Raw genomic sequence first — 21,638 nt, 5'->3', positions numbered from 1 at the left:
TCACCGCTGTGGCCTCTCTCGTTGCGAAGCACAGGCTCCGGACGCGCAGGCTCAGCGGCCATGGCTCACGGGCTGAGCCGCTCCGCGGCATGTGGGATGTTCCCGGACCAGGGCACGAACCCGTGTTCCCTGCATCAGCAGGCGGACTCTCAACCACTGCGCCACCAGGGAAGCCCAGCCCTCTAACTACACTTTTGGTTCTACTTTAGTAGCACTGAATCTTTTCTCTCCCCATACTGGTACATAAAGAAATAATCTATAGCCATCCAACTCATCATTAGTGAGTATAAATGTTGTCATAAATTAATTTAAATATAGTTAACTTCATCAGTTTAGAAATGAGGTAATTGAGGCCTGGAGCTGTTGAGATTTGCCAAGAAAGGAAAGTACTAACATTTACAGAGCACTGACTATATACCAGACACTATCATTTCATATTCCAGTTCTGTGAAGTATGTTCTGTTATCCCCATTTTACAGAATCTCAGAGGTCAAGAAACTTGCCCAAGACCATAAGACTATTCAGTTCTCTTGCACAGTCTAGGGTCTTTTCCACTTCTGTCAGCAAACATTAAGAGCTGTTCAACTAAGCCAATGGAGAAAACAAAGGATTAAGAAAACAGCACACTAAATATAACAAAGGGTATTTTCTGATTGACAACTTTTATTTTTATAAAAAGACTCAAAGATAAAAATTAATTATCCTGGGTTGTACTGGTATTAAATCACTATTAAAATGTGGGACCATCACAGGTATAAAAGCAGCATTACCTTTGCTTATGTTTGTGAGAATTAATAGCCTGCTTTTCAGAGTTTCTGAAATGAGATTCCAAAAAATGAAACTGAGCATGGAAATAGTAGGACAAATTAGGGCTTTAACATATAGTATTATGCATGTCTATTCATTAGTTAAAGAACTAAGTGTTTAAAATATGCGTGCACATCTGGGCCTCAGTTTGCCCTGCTTATATTTATTCGTGAACTCTAAATCTCTTATCTAAGCACTTAATCTAATTAACTATTGGTAACTACCTTTTTGAAGCGACACCTTCTCTTTAGCCTCTTGACATCTGAACCACTACTCTTCTGAATGTGATGACCTAAGTAGTAATCAGATCACCCAAGAGTAGCTTTTTAAATTGTTTTTCAGAGATACTTCTTTTCTAGGACCATAAGTGATACATGTTTCGCACTTCACCATCTAATTACCTGGGTTTTAATATTTGTATTCTTGATACCTTCATTTTCGTTACAATTTTTTTTTCCTTAGAAGTCAGAGCTGACTCCGGCAGACACCTAGACAAAGACAATCTTTTTCTCTACCTACCAGTTCTCTCCTTCTCTCATCCCTCTCTCTCTCTCCATCCCTGACTGCCCCTCCCTCGTTCCCCTCTCTTTGTCCCACGCCTCTTTTTCCCCTTCCCCATTTTGTTTGTCTCAGTATATAGAAAGGTACAAAATAAGAATGATGATAGGTGGAGGTAGATAATTCCTTGTAAAGTTAATATTCATTGACAGAAACATATTAATTTCTTAGATAACTAGTTTGAACTACTTTGCAGTTCATCAGACCTGGGTTAGAATCCTTTATAAAAATAGTATTTATCCATTGTAGGGAGAAAAAGTGATGTAGGATCAGTGAATATAAAGCAGAAAGTAAAAGAGCTGTCCTCACTATTAATGGCTTTCATGTATCCTTCTAAAATGTCTGCTGTCTATATTTACATACATACTTACTGTAGCATATTAGCTACATCCACTTGCCTTTTATAAGTAGGTCTTCAGTAGGTCAGAAAGCATCTATTTAGTTCAATTTTAATCCACTTGATATTACTAAGTTATAGTATCTCAATTTCTTTTCTAATTTTTTTCTTAAAAAAATTTTTTTTACCACTTTCAGGGCACTGGTCCCTCAGATATTTTCTGTTTGTATTTTTTTTAAACCAGTTTTAACATTTGCATCTTATGGCTTCGATCTTAGAAGTGGAAGTAATTGAACTGTTATGTTCAGAGTAATTAGGAATTAAAGCCTGTGAAAAGAAAATTTAGAATTATCCTTGCTGTCATTATGGGGAGTAGTGTAAGTGATCCATATAGGATTGCCAGACCTGTTGTTGAAGATACAGCATGAATCTGTAGAGGGCAGTGTTTGGTCTTCTGGGACCAGGTGAGAAAAGCTGACTGTAGATCAGCTCTGGTTGGGTAACAGTACGCCTGAGGCTTAAGGTGTTCAGGGCATCTGTGGGAGTAATAACCAGAGCATTGATAAACTTTGCTTACTATAACCAGGCACCAGAAAATGAACTTTACTTTCTTAACATGTATAAAACAGTTTGCTACACATCAAATGTAAATCAGGATTTCAGAGTCCTCTCTGGTACGCGGGCCTCTCACTGTTGTGGCCTCTCCTATTGCGGAGCGCAGGCTCAGTGGCCATGGCTCATGGGCCCAGCCGCTCCGCGGCATGTGGGATCTTTCCGGACCTGGGCACAAACCCGTGTCCCCTGCATTGGCAGGCGGACTCTCAACCACTGCGCCACCAGGGAAGCCCCAGAGTCCTCTCTTATAATACAATAGAAACAATATTTTTCCCTCCTTGAAACACATTGTCACGTGAAGAATATGGTTGAAAATTCATATAACTTCTCATACATTAATTACCTAGGTATTTCTGTCTACCAACAAAACCTTGTTTGCATATATATCCTTTTGTTCCCATAGAATGTTAGGCACTTTTCTAAACACCCAAACAGTGGAGGCATTTTGTGGGTCAGGAAAGAGCAGTTAGGAGGTAGCTGAAATTTGAAAGTGGCCAAAATATTACATAATATTTTTTCCCAATTAAAGAACATATTATCTGATTAAAATTCCTGTTCTGTTAGACAAATGTTACTACTGAGCTTCCTTTAATCTTTTGTATGACATTAAAAAAATAATGTAGTTATTTTCTTCCTGATTTTTCACAGAGAACTATATTTGAACTTGGCCTTGTTATTTAATTTTTTTGTAGAAGAAATACAAAAAAGAAACAGCTATCAAGTTTAGGTGATTTAGTCAAGTCTGCCAAGTATGTGTATGTCCGAAGTAGTATAGAACCTTTGGAAAACTTGTCAAGTTGTTTGTTTTTTATTTTATTTTTTTAACACAGCCTGCAAATTATTCTTGATCCATGACCTTAAGTCTTGGGAAGATGGTTCTTCTCCTCTTCAGTCTGTTTCACTTCTTTTCTTGCTCAGTTATGATTGACCATAAGATTATGTTTCTTTCAAGGGAAAAGCTTGACCCCAGCTGCAGATGTTCTAATCTTCTATCTTGCCAGATTTCAGAGTGGAAGAAAGTGAGGCTTTAGGTCAGAAAAGAGCCTTCCCTTCTGAATTCCTTCCCTGTCCCTTCTAGTATCCTGCCACCACTCTGATTTCATGATGCCGCTGAGGTACTACACACATATCCCAAGAAGCAATTTTCAGAGACAATTCAGTCTGAATTCATATGTGAGGGTAGTTTGTTAATGGCATATGCATCACTAAGCAGAACCCTGAACATCTCCTGAAGCACCTGTGTTTAGCTTTAAGGGCACCCTCACAGTTTTCTTCAGTAAAGAAGTCAATTTGCGTATGTAACTAAAAGGTCCATTCTGGTAGTATTTTAAAAACAAAAAAAAGTCTGCTGCAAAGGAGAACTGATGTTTCCACTTTTTGAGACATTTAATTGCTTGTAATTGAAAATGATACTTACCTGGTTAAAAAAAAATTAAGATCCCACAAGGTACTCTATTATAGTAAAAGTTGTCCTTCCTCTCATGCATCAAATCTTTGAAGAAAAGTTGATTAGCCAGTAAAACAAGCCATCATTTTCCTTTTTATTTCCTTTTTATAGGAATATTCTGCATCACCATTCTGCTGTTTTTAAGAACCTCAGCCTTCAAAAAACTTTTCTACTTCTAGTCACTGCTTCACTGCAAGGTTTATTAGACTTTCTGTACCTTTTTAAAAACCTGGAGCTATTCAGTACCATGCTGTGGTTGTACTGGCATGCTTTCCTGACTTGGTCTGTTGCACATGCATTATTTTATTATCCCTGACTTTAGGACTGTGGGATATATATTTCCATGTCCATATTCTTGAGTCATCTTGAAATAAAAACACAGTTCTTGGACTTTCCTGGCGGGCCAATGGTTAAGACTCCACGCTTCCATAGCAGGGAGCACAGGTTCGATCCCTGGTTGGGGAACTAGGATCCCACATGCTGTACAGTGTGACCAATAAATAAATTAATTAATTAAAAAAAAACCCCACAGTTCTTTTAAAAGAGAACCTAGTGCAATTGTTTTGTATGTGAAAACAAAATACTGCCAAAATAATTATTAAACATATTGGTACCTATTCTTTATTAGTTTTGATTATTGTTTCACTGAAGGGTATGCAGTGCATTGAAATAGTTACACATTTAAAGAATAACTTTTAATTGAATCATTAAATTAAATGATTTAAACCCAGTCAATTAAATCATTAAACCCAGTCATTCTGAATTATCAAGTTAGAGCAGAATTACTCCTCTGGAATCTGTGTTCCCATACTTCTTTTCTGATTTTAAGGAAGATGATTGAGGGGCAGTTAGTCACCGCAGGTCAGCTCTGCCATTAGGTCTAACCATTTGGTTATTGCTTACCTAGGACTTATTAATCATGCTTTATAGAGACTGATGGCAGCTTTGGTTAAGTATAAGTCAGTTGTTCAGTCTATGTGGCTTGGTCTAGGTGTTATAAGATTTTAATTTGCAGGGTATTATTATATCATAAAGTGATCTTTAAAATAAGAAAGGAGTCACAGGAATGTGATGAAAAAGAACAGTATTTAAAGGACCAGAGAAATTAGAATGAATAAGGTAATATGTAGGAGAGATAATAGAAATGACGGGCTGTTATGGAACATCCCCAGATCCACACTGGGTGTCTGGGTGTTGCTCTCTCTTTGCTAGAAAACGTACAAACACATGTACATCCTTAAAAAGTCTTTATAACAAGTCACACCTTTAAAAAATGATTTAATCATTTTTTAGCTCCTTTATATCTATATTTAAACCCTTCTCATATTCTCAATTTCTCATTTCTTGAAACGAGATTTAAAAAATAACATGTAGCTAAGAGGACTTCTGGGTAGAAAGGTTTTGTGAGTCAGAAAATATTTTCCTGAACTTACTCATATCTTTGCCTATCTCTGGTCTCTGTCTCCAGTCTCTAAATTGTAATTATCTGAAGTAATTTTAATGTATCAGGATTCTAATTTTCAATTAATGCTAATAATGAAGACTCTCAGTTTAAACTATAGGCTGTTGACCCACTTTAGTATCCTATTGGATGTAGGAAATTAAGTGGAAACTGGAGACAATAGGAGGTAACAGAGAAGAACTTGGTTAGGAACAGTAAGAATGGTTTGTTCATCCTGCCCAGGTGAAGGTATATTTCAGAGACCTTCCCAGCATCTAAGAGTAATAGGCACAGAAGGTACAAGGAATTCTACTTCTTGATGCTTTTCCCTGTGTCTTCAGTTGCTTTCCTGACTATATTTTTCAATTTAAACCTTCATCTAATTGGTAATTGTGGTCTACCTGCTTATGAATTTTTACTTCTGTAGAATATTGATATTTTTTTTCTTTAAAAATAACTCCATAAAGAATTAATCACTTGGGAATTTTTTCTTGAATGTACCAGGGCTGTAGCAATTATGTTTATTCAAAATAAAAATTCCCTAGGGTCACTGCCCTAGGCTTTTAAACTTTAGTAGTGTATCAGAATAATCTAGAGGGTTTTTTACAAACATTGTTGAGTATCACATCCCTATTTCTGATTGAGTAATTCTGGGCTGAAACCAGAGAGTTGCCATTTCTATCAAGTTTCAAGAACATGCTAAAACTGCAGGTCCTGCAAGCATACTTTGAGAACCACTGCCATACAGTATTGATCACAGAAGTCTGAGACAGAGCTGGATCTAATCTGCGCTGAATAAACATTAAGTTGCTTGTAATTCAACAGAGTTATACCTGTTGGATGGGTTCCAACAATGATCATTTAATGTAGTATTATTTTTAATTTATTTTCATAGATTGGAGCATATGATCAACAAATATGGGAAAAATCTGTTGAACAAAGAGAAATCAAGGTAACAAGTTTATTTCATTTTGTATATTCTATAAATTGATTATTAACCACAGTTTATTTAATATCTTTCTGTCGACCTTTAAAGGTACAAATTAATATTACTTATGCTATCCAAAATTTAAATAAAGAGGTAAACTCTTTTATGAGGGCATATTCATGTGTCTTTACCTCTGATGATTTTTCTCTTTTTGCTCTTTAGCATCTTTCTGTTCTTTTACAATTTAATTTCTAATGATTACTTTTTGTCAGCTCTTTTCCCCTTTCACTTGTCACCTTATACTTCTAGTTTGCTTTTCCTCCCTTTTGATGCTGTCATTGCTCTGTACAGTTTATTAAACTGGTAAGTGTTTCAGGATTTTTCCCGCCTGAGTGATCCTGTGCAAACGCTGCTCTGTTTAATTGAGATCTGCTTTTTGGTGCTACTAACAGAATGATTTGGACGCAAATAGAGTCGCTGAAAAGTTGGTCATTTTTTGAAAGAATTTAGGAAAGTAAAGCATTAATTGAAATGTTTTCGTAGTTCATAGTTTCTTCTTGGACATGTAATCATTTAACGCTGATAAGACATTCTCATAGGCTACCTTGCTAACATGGAAACTATTTTTTAACTAAATTTGTTCTGTTTCTCAGCAGTCACACCTTTTCAGTAATAAGATTTATATTTTTCATTTGCATAGATGATACTAACCAGTGTGTTCCTGCACGAGCTAAACTTAATATTGGCCCAGAGAATGTTACTTTAGTTGCTTGACAGTTTATATTTTGTGGAGAAAGGTTTATATTAGATTGAAAACCAGTGTCTATAGTTACTTAAAAATTTCAGTGTTTAGACAACTTAATCATCTATAATGAAGAGGAAGATTCTTTGCCATTTGTTAATTTTAATTTTGAACTATTTACATGAAGAAGTAATACAGTTAACAGAGTTGCAGTGAGCACCACCTACTATGTCTTAAGTATAGGATTAAATCATGGGGACAGAAAGATAAAATAGATTATAATGTTTTAGATGAGATACATAATTACAAATGAGATCAGTTCAATTAAGAGAGGGATGTGGGGCTTCCCTGGTGGCGCAGTGGTTGAGAGTCCGCCTACCGATGCAGGGGACAAGGGTTCGTGCCCCGGTCCGGGAGGATCCCACATGCCGCGGGGCGGCTGGGCCCGTGAGCCATGGCCGCGGAGCCTGCGCGTCCGGAGCCTGTGCTCTGAAGCGGGAGAGGCCACAGCGGTGAGAGGCCCGCGTACAACAAAAAAAAAAAAAGAGAGAGAGAGAGAGAGGGATGTGTAGTTCTCTCTTGGGATGCAAAGTGGGGAAGCAGCCCTGGGGAGGTTAGGAAAGATTTCACAGAGGAAGTGACTCATGAGCTGAGTTTGACAGACATTAGAATGAGGAATACATTCCAGACAGAATGAAGACCATATGAAGATATACATGAAGGAAGGAAGGAGCATGCCTGACTCAGAATCCTCAAGGAACTTGATGCTAATAGGTTGGGTGGAGGAGGGTGATTAAGAGTGATTAGGAGTAAAACATGAAAGGATATGGAAGTCAGATCTTGAAGGGGCTTAACTGCTTTACCCTAGAGTCTAGGCATAATCTGGAAAACAATGGGAGAGACATTGAAGGATTTTTAAGCAGAAAAAGTTACCTGATTAAATTTCTATTTCAACAACTTCACTAAGGCAGCGCTAAGTATGGTGGGAAATATTAGAAGAGGAGCAGATACAGAATTCTGTTTCAGAATTATCCAGGTGATACTTGGGAGAGAGACTGGGGAGTCCTCAATATGGAGAGAGAGAGAGAGAGAGAGAGAGTGTGTGTGTGTGTGTAAAACATTCTGTCTGGCATGTTTTCCTCATTCTCTCTAATGTCTGTCAAGCTCAGCTCATGAGTCACTTCCTCTGTGAAATCTTTCCTAACCTCCCCAGGGCTGCTTCCCCACTTTGCATCCCAATAGAGAACTATACATCCCTCTCTTAATTGAATTTATCTCATTTGTAATTATGTATTTCATCTACCCATATATATATGGGTATTTTATGTATTATACACATTATACAGATACAGCTATAGGAGTGAGTGGATTTACATTGAATGATGAGAGAAAAAGGCTGAGAACAGAACACTGGGAAACAACATTTAATGGATAGGTTAAAAAAAGATGTAAGTGAAGGAGGAAAGAGAAGTGAGAGACCCATGAGACAATGGTCTGAGACTATCACGAAGAGCTGGAAAAGTTAAATAAAGGGCAGCAGAGAGGTCTAGTAAGATGCCTTGAAATCTTTTATTTTCTTTGACAGTCTTTAACTTGTTGGACAGGGAGTGTTAAGTACCTTGAGAGATTGTGTTACCAGTTGGCACATTAGGATGTTTTTTGAAATTTAACCCCCTCCCCAAAATATAAATATATATATATACTTTGTAATAGTAATTGAAGAACTAAAAACAGTATTAAAACTTACTTTTGGGCTTCCCTGGTGGTGCAGTGGTTGAGAGTCCGCCTACCGATGCAGGGGACACGGGTTCGTGCCCTGGTCCAGGAGGATCCCAGATGCCGCGGAGCGGCTGGGCCCGTGAGCCATGGCCGCTGAGCCTGCGCGTCCGGAGCCTGTGCTCCGCAATGGGAGAGGCCACAACAGTGAGAGGCCCGCGTACCACAAAACAAAACAACAACTTACTTTTGTTATTTTTAATTGAAAAGGTTAATGTGTTGACAAGCGTAACATTTTTGTTAAACATTCTAGTGGAAGCAAATTATAGTGTAAAATAATTTTGTATTTATTCTAAGGAAGGTAGAGAAGTGCGTAACTGTGGTGTATTAATGTTAATATTTGATTTAAAAGAACAAAAACACTGTACCTGTTGCATAGAGAACACTAACAAACGTATTGAGTTTGTCCTTTTAGGTAATCGATTCTTTTATTATCTGTCAAAGCAGTGAGCAACAACTAAAGAAATCAAAGAAAGCCATGAAAATATATTTCTTGGAAATTTTTTTTATATTAAAGACCCTAGTTGATATTGCTAAAGTAAAGTCTTTTCTGAGTTGCAAGTGATGTTTTCTTAAACGTTTTAGAAATTATAACTGAAAACTGTAGTTTTCTGATCACCTTGACCCAAATTTAAAAGTAAATGTGGACTTTCCCTGTGTTTTAGTACATACTAGAGTTGTAAAGCTTCAACAAAACAAACTATGTTATTTAAAGTCATGGTAAAGGAAAAAAGTGTTGGGAGAAACTAAACAGGATTTCCGGAAAGTGAAACTGATGGTTATGTCCTTTGATAGAATCTACGTATTATAATAGTTCCATGCATGTGAAGTCTGGATCGTTGACCAGAAGTATTTTCTAAACTTAAACAGAACTTGTAAGCTTTTTGGCTCAACATTATCTGTGTGCTTAGATATTTTTAAAAATTCAAAACTTCATACTATTTGTGTCATTGCCTTTTAGGAATGTACTATAGGAGTGTAAGTGTATATTCAGTAAAGAATATATTACTTGGATTCTTGGAGATTAATTGTATTCATAGTACTTGATAATTTTTATTTATTTATTTATTTTTTGGGGGTACGCGGGCCTCTCACTGTTGTGGTCTCTCCTGTTGTGGAGCACAGGCTCCGGACGCGCAGGCTCAGCGACCATGGCTCACGGGCCCAGCCGCTCCGTGGCACCTGGGATCTTCCCGGACCGGGGCACGAACCCGTGTCCCCTGCATCGGCAGGCGGACTCTCAACCACTGCACCACCAGGGAAGCCCAGTACTTGATAATTTCTACTTTCTAGTTAAACCAGTAGTTTAAAAAATCTTTTTCTGAAACTAAGTTAGTTTTCCGTTTTTGTTTGTTCACTCAAATTTCTTGAAGGTTCATAATTATATTTAGTACTAAAAGCTATGCTGTTTTGTGTGAACGTAGTTTAAACCAATTTAAAAATTGTCCAACTTAAAATATCTACTTAATTAAAATCACCTTTTATGAAGGCTGACACCTTGGCCCTAATATATTTTATTTTTGTGAATAAACTCACTAATGTTAGAAGATTTGTCAGTGAACTTTATCTTTCTTTAAACCTTTTACATATTCTGATAGGCTACCTTGAGGGGGAAGTTTTGTCGAAGTTGGCAGTTATGCTATGACTACAATGTAGCTCAAAATAAATGTTTTAATAAAACATAAAATAGGAAATGAACCACATATTAAAAAGGTCAAGTAGAATGAGCATGTTGAAAAACAACATAATTGCATAAATCAAAACAATTTACTGTTCCTTTTATAAGGGCTTTAAGTTTTTTAAACAATCTTGATGAAAATTCTAGGTATACAGCAGTAAATTAAGCTTCAGATTTGTTATAAACATTGGCAGTAAGGTTATTTTCAAAGTGCTAGAAAAATAATACATAAAAGACAGAGGTAAATTAAAATATGTTACTGTTTTCAAATTTGTTGGCATTAATAAAGGTAAAATATCATAATAAACTTGATGCCAAATTTGAATAGTGCTTGATTAATGCATTTTTGTTTAAATATATTATTAGTATTGCCTTTCCAATTTGCAAAATATTGGGAATGATTTATAGTCTATCAGCCACTCTGTCATGACATTAAAATGGGAAATGAAGTACAGATAGAGTTGTTTCTTATTATTTGCAGTAGTTATGTTCTTTCAAGTCGCCATGAACACTGAATTAGTGAATATTGACTGTTGCTCTTAGGAGAAATACAGAGTTAAGTTCCTGCGAGTCCCTAGTTACAACACTTTGGTCAACTGATCAATACATAACCTTGTTTTATGAGAACTTATTTAATATATGTTGTTGATCCATTAACATTGAACTCATGGCCAACAGCTCATGCCTGAATAGAGCTTACCTAACACATTTTCTCAGTGAGGCACGTCACAGCCTTCTTGTACGCAGGAACACTGGACCGCATGTCAACACTATCTAGGGGACCATTTTAAACCACAAAATTACCGACAAAATACAAAAAATGCAAAAGATTTGACATTAAATAGACTGTGAAAAGGAACTGAAACAAGAGAGCTGAAACAAGAAGGCAGAGTGTTGCCTTGTTTGACCTCAGCTGGAAATGTGAACATTGAGTGACTCAAATTTTTTGCCACTCTTACGCTATGCATAGCTACAAATGACTGCAAAATCACAGCAAGTATTGATTTTAGGGACCAATAAATTTTAGTGAATAGGTGAATTTGCAAATATGGAATCTATGAATATGAGGATTGACTGTATATAAGATCATCATGGCTATGTCTTCAACCCTCACCCTTCTTTCTCTTTTGTTTTTATATCTGGGTAGTTTGCAACTTCACATGGACAGACTATTTGAAGGAGTTCAGAGGTCAATTGCATCTTGATTTCAGGGTACATTTTTGGTTTAAACATCTCAGTTAATTCTCAGTTAATTCTGAGCTCAAATGCTGTCTTATTCTTTGTTTTAGATAAAAGCAGTACTTGATCAAATTTTTAATTTAAGGGGTCATTGTTACTTGGATTAGGACTAAACAACCAGGTTACTTGGTTGATTGAATGAACAATAAGCAAATCATTGAAACACTGTGTCATCGCTCAGCACTTGCATTCCAAGGAGTTTAACCTAAGCTCCTCCAATTCTTAACATACTGGTCTTAAGTTATAAAGTGTAATATAGGGCTTCCCTGCTGGCACAGTGGTTGAGAGTCCGCCTGCCGATGCAGGGGACACGGGTTCGTGCCCCGGTCCGGGAAGATCCCACATGCCGCAGAGCGGCTGGGCCCGTGAGCCATGGCCACTGAGCCTGCGCGTCCGGATCCTGTGCTCCGCAACGGGAGAGGCCACAACAGTGAGAGGCCCGCGTATCGCTAAATAAATAAATAAAGTGTAATTTATTTTTTGTTAGTTTTTTCATTGATTTTGATCTCTACCCCTACTCTAACTCTGTACACTGATGGCAGAAACTTAATCTTAGTGTTCAATAATTCCAAGTTGAAACTAATTCAATTCATGGTTTCTGTCTTCTCCCTCCTCCTCCTATTGGGCATGGCATCTAAGTTATGAGGTGATAAGGTTGCATTGTGGTCTGGTTAGTGGTTGGCATGTGAAAATAGTGGCAACCATGAGATGTGCATCATCCTCTCTGGGTCTCACCCCTACATGCTGGCATCTGCTAAGAAGTCTGCATCCCTGTCTGTTCTCAGCGCTGTGATCCACTGCTTTCTGCAGGAATGCCCCCAGCATCACACCTTAAGGGCCCTTGAGGGCCACTGCTCTCCTAGCCAGCTTCAACACTTTCCTGTGCAAAACTGGGGCACCACAGTCTCCTGGACCATCTCAGGCTGTAATCCAAATTGATTGGTAGCAGTAGTCTTTGTTTTAGAATTATGCTTTTAGTAATAAATAGGCCTGACATGTTGCATATGTGCCTAAATTTATCCTTTGGGAAGGTAATAAAATTTATTATAATACTACAGTTGTGTTCCCTTTGTAACAAATATATAAAGTATTAGTTTTTGTCCATTATATTACTTAAAGTTTTCCTTTTTAATTGAAATTTTTAAGCGTTGATTCTGGGTTTTAAAAATATATGTATATATAATGAATATCAATACTACATTTTTATTGAGTTATAATTGACATATTAGTTTCAGGTGTAAACCATAATAATCCGATATTTTATACATTGAGAAATGATCCGCACAGTAAATCTAGTTTAAATAATTGTCCCCATACATAGTTACAATTTTTCTTTCCTTGTGATGAGGACTTTAAAGATCTACTCTCTTATCAGTACTACTTTTAATATATTACAGGGGTTAAGGAATAAACCAAAGAAAACAGCACATGTGAAACCAGATCTCATAGATGTCGATCTTGTAAGAGGTGAGTCTTGAATAAACAAATGTTTAATGAAGTTAGAAATTGACCTTGAAGAAACAGAATTCAAAATGGGTTAGATATATATGTTTGTAGAAATAGAAGCAGTGTGAGTCTAAATGAAGTCAGAAATAGTATGAAAAAAAGAGAGGATGGAAGCATTTAAATACCACTGGCTAGTCTTTTCTCCCACTAAGAATCATTCCAAGAACTAATAAGTGTAAAAGAAAAGCAGCTCATATTTGCCAGGCAAACTATAAGGCTTGTTATAAAAATTAAAGTGGTAATTTTAATTCCTAACTGAACTGACATTTGAACATTGTCTTGTATTTATAAAATATGTGGGAGAAATATTGCTGTTATTCAGTTAAAAATGGTTTTTTTTCAAAGTACCTGAGTTAATATGATACATGAATAATGTTTTTAAAAGTGTCTCCTATCCAAAATTGGACATTTCCCACTCATAGTACAAAATAAAATTTCATGTTTTATTCTTCAAATGTTGAAATTTTTTCTTTAAGGAAATTAAAGAGTAATAAATGTTCTCTGTCATTTTGTTACTTTTCTCAGGGTCTGCATTTGCTAAGGCAAAACCTGAAAGTCCATGGACTTCTCTGACTAGAAAGGGAATTGTTCGCGTTGTATTTTTTCCCTTTTTCTTCCGGTGGTGGTTACAAGTAACATCAAAAGTCATCTTTTTCTGGCTTCTAGTCCTTTATCTTCTTCAAGGTATAATTGATAGAAATGCATTTTGCTTTTAACTTTCAGCATATTTTGTTCTTAGGATTACTAAGGCTTTTTTATTTCTAACATACACTAACTACTACTGAGTATGAAAATAAACATTTATTGTGCTATTTCATTTAATAAGACACAACTAGTTTGGTATTTAAAATGTTGGAGAAAACAAAGCAGTTGTTTTCCAAAATAACTTTATGAAAATTTGAATCTGTGGATGGCTAAAGAAAAATACAAATTGAGAGGATTTTTAAAAATTACAGTCTCTTCCAAATGCAGCCCAACATATACATACACACCAGTCTTTTTTTTTTTTAAACATCTTTATTGGAGTATAATTGCTTTACAATGGTGTGTTAGTTTCTGCTGTATAACAAAGTGAATCAGCTATACATATACGTATATCCCCATATCTCCTCCCTCTTGCGTCTCCTTCCCTCCCACCCTCCCTATCCCACCTCTCTAGGTGGTCACAGAGCACCGAGCTGATCTCCCTGTGCTATGTGGCTGCCTCCCACCAGCTATCAGTTTTACATTTGGTAGTGTATATATGTCCATGCCACTCTCTCACTTCATCCCAGCTTCCCCTTCCCCCTCCCCGTGTCCTCAAGTCCATTCTCTAGTAGGTCTGTGTCTTTACTCCCATCCTGCCCCTAGGTTCTTCATGACCTTTTATTTTTTTTTTGGGATTCCATATATATGTGTTAGCATACGGTATTTGTTTTTCTCTTTTGGACTTACTTCACTCTGTATGACAGACTCTAGGTCCATCCATCTCACTACAAATAACTCAATTTCGTTTCTTTTTATGGCTGAGTAATATTCCATTGTATGTATGTGCCACATCTTCTTTATCCATTCATCTGTCGATGGACACTTAGGTTGCTTCCATGTCCTGGCAATTGTAAATAAAGCTGCAGTGAACATTGTGGTACATGACTCTTTTTGAATTATGGTGTTCTCAGGATATATGCCCAGTAGTGGGATTGCTGGGTCATATGGTAGTTCTATTTTTAGTTTTTTAAGGAACCTCCATACTGTTCTCCATAGTGGTTGTATCAATTTACATTCCCACCAACAGTGCAAGAGGGTTCCCTTTTCTGCACACCCTCTCCAGCATTTATTGTTTGTAGATTTTTTGATGATGGCCATTCTGACTGCACACCAGTCTTTTTTTTATGCAGCCTTGAAGTTCATTTTTCCTTTCTCAGCAGTGTTTTTGTTTTTCCTCTTAACCTTTGTATTCTGAGACTGTCCTCATTCTGTATTGAAATTCTACGTGCCATGTACTGTTCTAAGTGCATTTCACAGACACTCACTTAATACTCACAACAACCCAGTGAAGAATGGGTACTATTATTATGCCTAGCTTATAGACACAGGACCTGAAGGACCCAAGGGCCCAAAGCCACACAGTCACCAAGGGTAGCAGAGCCCAGGTCGAGCCCAGGCAGTTGGACCTCGAGCCACATGCGTCACACCTCTGGGACTCTGCCTCCTATCACAGCAGCCTGCAGCGCAAAATGCCCAGCGCTCCTGAGCGCTTGCAGCCTAAAAGAAGAGGCCGCTCACATTCCATCGCTCTAACAAAGCAACGATTTTAGTTTGGTGGTACCCTTTCAGTCTCTTTAATGTCTTTTATTTTTTTTAAAAAAACACAATCATAATCCTGAATGATTATTTAAATGTTTTATCAACAAACGCTAAGTAAAAGATAATATCTTTTAAGTAAAAGAAAATACAATAAAAATGAAAGACTTCTATTTAGGTAAAGTTGTTTTTTTTAAGCCAGGGTATATCTTATATACATAAGAGGGAGTGAACTTGTAGTTATCTTCTAAGGCTATCTAGTTTACCTAGAGGAGAACACTTTGTTCTAAAGTGGTCAGAAATTGCAATTGCTTATGAGAGTGATAATTAATCAATACCATTCATTGTAACCACTGTTCATTGTGCTTTTTTTGATACTGTTGCTTTCTAGTATTTGAAGGCAAACAAGTTTGCAGTGTAAGTAGTTCACATACTGTGGCTGAAATTCACTTACTGGCTTGCCTAAATTAAATAGGGTTACGGTTAGGGAACACAGCTTAGATCAGGCATGAAAAAGAGGTATTTTCAGTTCCAAACCGAAGTTTAACATTATTAGTGTGTATAAGGATTGAACACTGAACACTCTCCTAGCAAAGCTTAGTTTAAAAAGTGACCTGGGGACTTCCCTGGTTGTCCAATGGTTAAGACTCTGCACTCCCAATGCAGGGGGCCCGGGTTCGAACCCTGGTCAGGGAACTAGATGCCGCATGCTGCAACTAAGAGCCTGCATGCCATAACAACAATGACAAAAAAAAGAGCCTGGGTGCTGCAACTAAAAATCCCGCATGCCGCAACTAAAGATCCTACATGCCGCAGCAAAGATCCCGTGTACCACAACTAAGACCAGGTGCAGCCTAAATAAATAAATATTAAAAGTAAAAAGTGACTTAACCTGTTCCAAGTTACGTAGCCAGTGACAAAGCTGTGATATGACCCTAATGACCCTCAGCAGTCTGCTAGTGCCTTTAGAAACCCCTGTGCTTCCACCTCCTTGCATGTTGAGTAGGGTATAGTGCTCTGAGTTATGTCCTCATTCTCTATCCCACCTTCATCTCCTGAAGAGTAGAAGAATCATTTGCAGTCAGACTGGGTTTATATAATTACTTACAGTTTTTCACTTCAGTCACATGCCTTTTAAGTATCTCAACTATGTATTCTCAGCTCCATCCCTACTTCTGGCTTCTGTCATGCCCTTATGTCTTTTACCTTCTGTCCTGAATTACAAATCCAAACCAGCCTCTTAAGTTCTAAATTTTCCTAATTATCATTGCCTTCAAGATAAAAAGCCAAGTTTTCAGTCAGTCTCTTATTGAATTTCTCCCCAATTTTAACCAGACTAAATTAGCTCTTTACTCTTTCTTAAACATTCTATGCCTTTTTTTTTGTAACCTATATGCTTTTGGGGTAACTCTCTTTGCCTGGGTAGCCCTTTTTTCCTTTTACGTACTTGGTCAACTACTTATTCTCTCAGAGTTACATTAGCTCTGAGAGTTAGTCATCAGAATTCCTTCATAAACCTCCAGTTTAATTACATATCTTTCCTATCATACTTTTTTAGTCTACTCAGGCTACTATAACAAAATACTACAGACTGGGGGACTTAAACAACAGAAATTTATTTTCTCACAGTTCTGGAGGTCCAAGATCAAGGTGCTGTCAGGATTGGTGTCTGTTGGAGGTTTCTTTTCCTGACTTGTAGACGGCCACCTTCTTGCCATATCCTCACATAGCCTTTCTTCTGTGCATGAGCTGGGAGAGATTTCTGGTATCTCTTTCTCTTATAGGGACACTGGTCCTTTTGGATTAAGGCCCTACCCTTATGATTTCATTCAACTTTTATTACATCATATAGGCCCTATCTGCTAAGATAATCACATTGGGGGTCAGGACTTCAACATTTGGAATGGAGGTGGGAGGCACAATTCAGTCCATTACAGGTGTTTTAATTATTTCTTTATATGCCCCCCGTTTCCTCTAAACTGAGGAGGGTGTCTGTGATCTTACCAAGAATGTCTTTAGATTTATGTATCTAGTTTTCATTGAAGTATTAAGTTGTGTACTTTAGAGATCATGTTGGCTGTTACCCTGTTCTGAGAATTTATTTCTGAATGGCATGGTTAGCCAGGGGCAAACAAAATAGTCTGAAAGAGCTTGTCTGGAGTAACTTCTAGACTTATTTAAATTTAGAAAAATTATCTGGCAAAGAACAATGTTAGAGCAATTTTTAAAGTTTTGAGGAAGTGACTGTCAGATCTATAATTAAATGTATTTTCTTTCCCTTTTTATAGTTGCCGCAATAGTACTATTCTGTTCCGCTTCTAGCCCACATAGCATACCTCTGACGGAAGTGATTGGGCCGATATGGCTGATGCTGCTCCTGGGAACTGTGCACTGCCAGATTGTTTCAACGAGAACACCTAAACCTCCGCTAAGTACAGGAGGTAAAAGGAGAAGGTACTGTCTGTTTAAAAGTGATCTTTTTGTAGATTTTTGTAATTTGGATCCAGGCTTGTTCTTGACTTGAATAAAGTGTTATCTTGTAAAGTTGCTTTTTAAAATAAAGCAGTGAGCTTCAGAATAAGCTACTGAATGATTTAGTTTCTGTTATTTGCTTCAGAGTCATTTTGAGACCCCATACCTGTTTTTGTTTTTGTTTTTGTTTTCTTTCTTGAAGCTCATTGCTGAGGCACTTAATATCAATGTAGGGAATACACATTAGCTGGCATTGCTAATAATTCCCACTGTTTACAAAGTCTTGTACTTTGGCAAAAACAAAAGTCAGGGAAATTTTTCAGCTAAATTCCATTTATTAAATGTCATTTGAAGCTGTTTAATATTGCCCTTTGACTAAGTAAGCATAGCAAGTCTTACTGGCCGCTAAGCACAATGGAGTTCTGTTTTAAGGGTCTTTGGGAGCAATTCCTCTTTTGAATATTGTTCCTAAGAGATTGTGATATTTGCAGTTTTGGGATATTGAGATTTAAGCCCTCTTTATTTTGATAAAAAATAATACCTCATTAGATAAATAGCACTGCTGATCACACAGATTACAATTCTCTCCAATTTAAATTTTTTCTTCATCTGCCAGTAGGTGGCATTCAAATAGGGAAGGAATGCTTTTGTAAATATCTGTCCAATGGTGTCCTTACAACCTGTCCACTGACCTGTCAGTATGAGCAAGGAACAATACCTTAACATTTATAGAAATTGGTCTTGAATATATACTTAATATTTGGCATAACTTTTATCCAGCAATCTGAATTTTACTATGTATTAAAGTTCCTGTGTTTATGTTTGGCAAATTTTTAAATGTACTACCGAGAAAGTGGTTGTTAAAATTTTAAAGCTACCTTCCACTCTTAATCTCTTCTAATGAAGGAAATTAAGAAAAGCAGCCCATTTGGAAGTACATAGGGAAGGAGATGGTTCTAGTACCACAGATAACACACAGGAGGGAGCAGTTCAGAGCCACGGTACAAGCACCGCTTACAGCGTTGGCGCTGTCTTCAGAGATCTCTGGCATGCTGCTTTCTTTTTATCAGGGTTTGTATTTATTCAAGACTTCATATGGCATAGAAATGCACTATCCCTTTTCTGGCACTCCAGTCTCAGGTAATGAGTACTAATGACTTTAAATATGACAGCCCTATTATGGATTTTATTTTGATAAGTTATAATGCTATAGGTAATGAAAAAATAGAGACCATAAAAATTTACTTTGATATATATGTAAATACATCTATATGAGAATGAATATATACCATCAAAGTATATTCAGTTAGGATTTTTTGGTTTTAGTTTCTTTTGTGATTTCTCAAGCACTATTTTATTTCTATTAAATTGGGTATTTTTTATCGGCACTATAGGTAAAATTGGCTTTATTAATATGGCATGTGAGTTATATGACTTTTTTTAGCCTCAATTATCTAAAATAAAACATAGATATTGTTATTTGAAAGAATAAAATATATACTATAATATGAAATTTTGTTTTTGTACTTTGGGTTTTTTGTTTAGTTTGTACCATAATAAAAATTTACCAAAACTGATGAAAGTTGCTAAGTTAATAAATCAAGAAAAGGGATACTGCAAGTAACTATTTACGGTCACTTTTGTTAACTTCTCTACTAATATCATTGTTTTATCAGTTTGTGATTGTGCTCTTATGATAAAGTTTATCATGCATTATACAATTTTAAGCAGTTGTATCGTGGCATATTCTTATTGATTGTAATTTGGGGGGAAATTTTCCCAAATTTTAATATTGATAGTTTGCAGTAATGTGGCATTAAGTTGATTCTCTGACTTTTTCAGCCACTTAGTCTTCTTCCAGAGAAGATACAGGTTTGGTTTTGTTTTTTGCTTTTTGTGGGGGTTTTTTTGGCCACACAGCGCTGGCATGTGGAATCTTCGTTCCCCAACCAGAGGTCGTACCTGCACCCCCTGCATTGGAAGCACAGAGTCTTAACTACTGGGCGGCCAGGGAAATCCCTGTTTTGTTTTGTTTTTAACTTGGGTTGGATTCTGTCTCTCTCTCTGTCTCTTTGTTAGTCTTTTTTTTTAATGTATGTAAATAGCTCTACTTTCTGACAGTAAAGATATGATAGTTTTATCACTGCAGAGTCAATTTCTTAAACATTTCTGAAAACTTTCTGTTAAGCAATTATAAATAGCATAGTGGATATGTTTTGCTTTGGGGGGATCATTTAGTTGTTTTCATTGTCTGAAACTGGTGTTGTATTATTATGTAGTATTCAGAATCCTCCTAAATTAACAGGTTGGTGCCTTTAGAATTCTACCATGTTTCTCTAGTCAAATGAGTTTCAGACTTTAATTTTCCTCTTGGGGCTGTAGCATGACCTTGACTACTAGTAATTGATATTATAATGGCTAAATCCCTTTGGATTTATTCCCTTTAATCATGACAACTATAATCTAAATGTTTTTAAAGATGCAGTATTTTCAGCTGTCTCATTTGCGACCTAGTTTGCCAGCATATGAATGAGACTGTTTTAAATATTGGGTACAAAAAGATCTTAAAAATGTTAGTTTTAGAAGTTCTAAACTGAGTTCTGGAATCTTGATGATGTCTTGGTGTTTCAGGCTTTGATAAATCAGAAAGGGCTTAAACTGAAATATCAACTGAGGCTTAAAATTGTTTCTAGTGATAACAAGTTGAAAAGCTGGATGCTTCCATTAAGGTATCTGAATTAGTATAACTGATGAGAAAATAAATGCATAACCACACAAATATCTAAGCTTTGTATTTGGTGACTTGATGGTCTTCTAGATGTTAGAATGAAAACTACTATTTTTAACATCCTGTATTTATATGTCGGAAAGGCCCTACTTATTATCATCTCTAAGTTCATTTCATTCTCAAGATAAAACTATGCTTTGTAAAATAAGGCATAGTATTTCTTATTTGAAAAAAATTGGGAATTATTGTAAAAGAATTCTACAAACCTGAGAAAACTAAGGCAAACAAAGTATCGATTAGAAAAGATGTAGAAATCAACCCTATTTCCTAAGGATTTAGCCCTTTAATATCAGTTAATTGTCTTAAATTAGCATAATTATAGTTGCTACTAGAAAGATTAAATAGGAAGAATTACCTCTAGATTGTGGGGCTTTCCTGGTGGTTAAGAATCCGCCTGCCAATGCAGGGGACAGAGGTTCACGTCTGGTCCGGGAAGATCCCACATGCCATGGAGCAACTAAGCCCATGCACCACAACCCCTGAGCCTGCACTCTAGAGCCCGCGAGACACAACTACTGAAGCCCACGCACCTAGAGCCAGTGCTCTGCAACAAGAGAAGCCACCGCAATGAGAAGCCCACGCACCACAATGAAGAGTACCCCTTGCTCGTGCAACTAGAGAAAGCCCATGCACAGCAACGAAGACCCAACACAGCCAAAAATAAATAAATATTTAAAAGAGTAGATTTTACATCTCTTCAGCATAATACCTATTTCAAAATTCAAATGGATCCTAAGTACTCTTTCATGTCCTTTAAGATTCATTTGACGATCATAGTATCATTAAAACAAAGTCAGTAGAAATTATGCTCTTTTTTGAGTAGAAATAGTAACTTATGTAAATTGACTTGGTGAATTAGAGACAGATATCAAAATAAAACCAGGTTACTTGTTAATTCCTATGTGTGACTGACCTACCTTGAAGATTTCTGTTCTGTTTAGCTTCCATATTTGCTCTTTTTAACACTAAAGTGAAAATTAGATTCAATAAATTGATGTTCTTCACAGAATGGAGTATACTG

At 36.7% G+C, this 21,638-nt stretch overlaps 1 protein-coding gene across 7 annotated transcripts in view; it reads left to right on the top strand.

The window, feature by feature from the left end:
• PHTF2 (putative homeodomain transcription factor 2) overlaps positions 1-21,638 on the top strand; it is a 112,629-nt gene that overhangs the window by 50,635 nt on the left and 40,356 nt on the right. For 6 of the 7 annotated variants that reach the window (XM_022554435.3, XM_089917056.1, XM_022554437.3 and 3 more), the window contains 5 exons: positions 6,101-6,157; positions 12,966-13,035; positions 13,600-13,758; positions 17,646-17,811; positions 18,736-18,900. In XM_022554435.3, the coding sequence (XP_022410143.1) occupies positions 6,101-6,157; positions 12,966-13,035; positions 13,600-13,758; positions 17,646-17,811; positions 18,736-18,900 (617 nt within the window). The remainder of the gene's footprint in view (positions 1-6,100; positions 6,158-12,965; positions 13,036-13,599; positions 13,759-17,645; positions 17,812-18,735; positions 18,901-21,638) is intronic. The other variant, XM_089917060.1, reaches the window with a different exon arrangement.

This window comes from Delphinapterus leucas, chromosome 9 (assembly GCF_059928025.1).
Source record: "Delphinapterus leucas isolate spDelLeu-1000000601 "Yukka" chromosome 9, BTC_Dleu_Yukka2, whole genome shotgun sequence".
NCBI classification, from domain to species: domain Eukaryota; kingdom Metazoa; phylum Chordata; class Mammalia; order Artiodactyla; family Monodontidae; genus Delphinapterus; species Delphinapterus leucas.
Note: the sequence above shows the minus strand (reverse complement) of the source record. Positions and strands in the feature narration are given on the sequence as shown.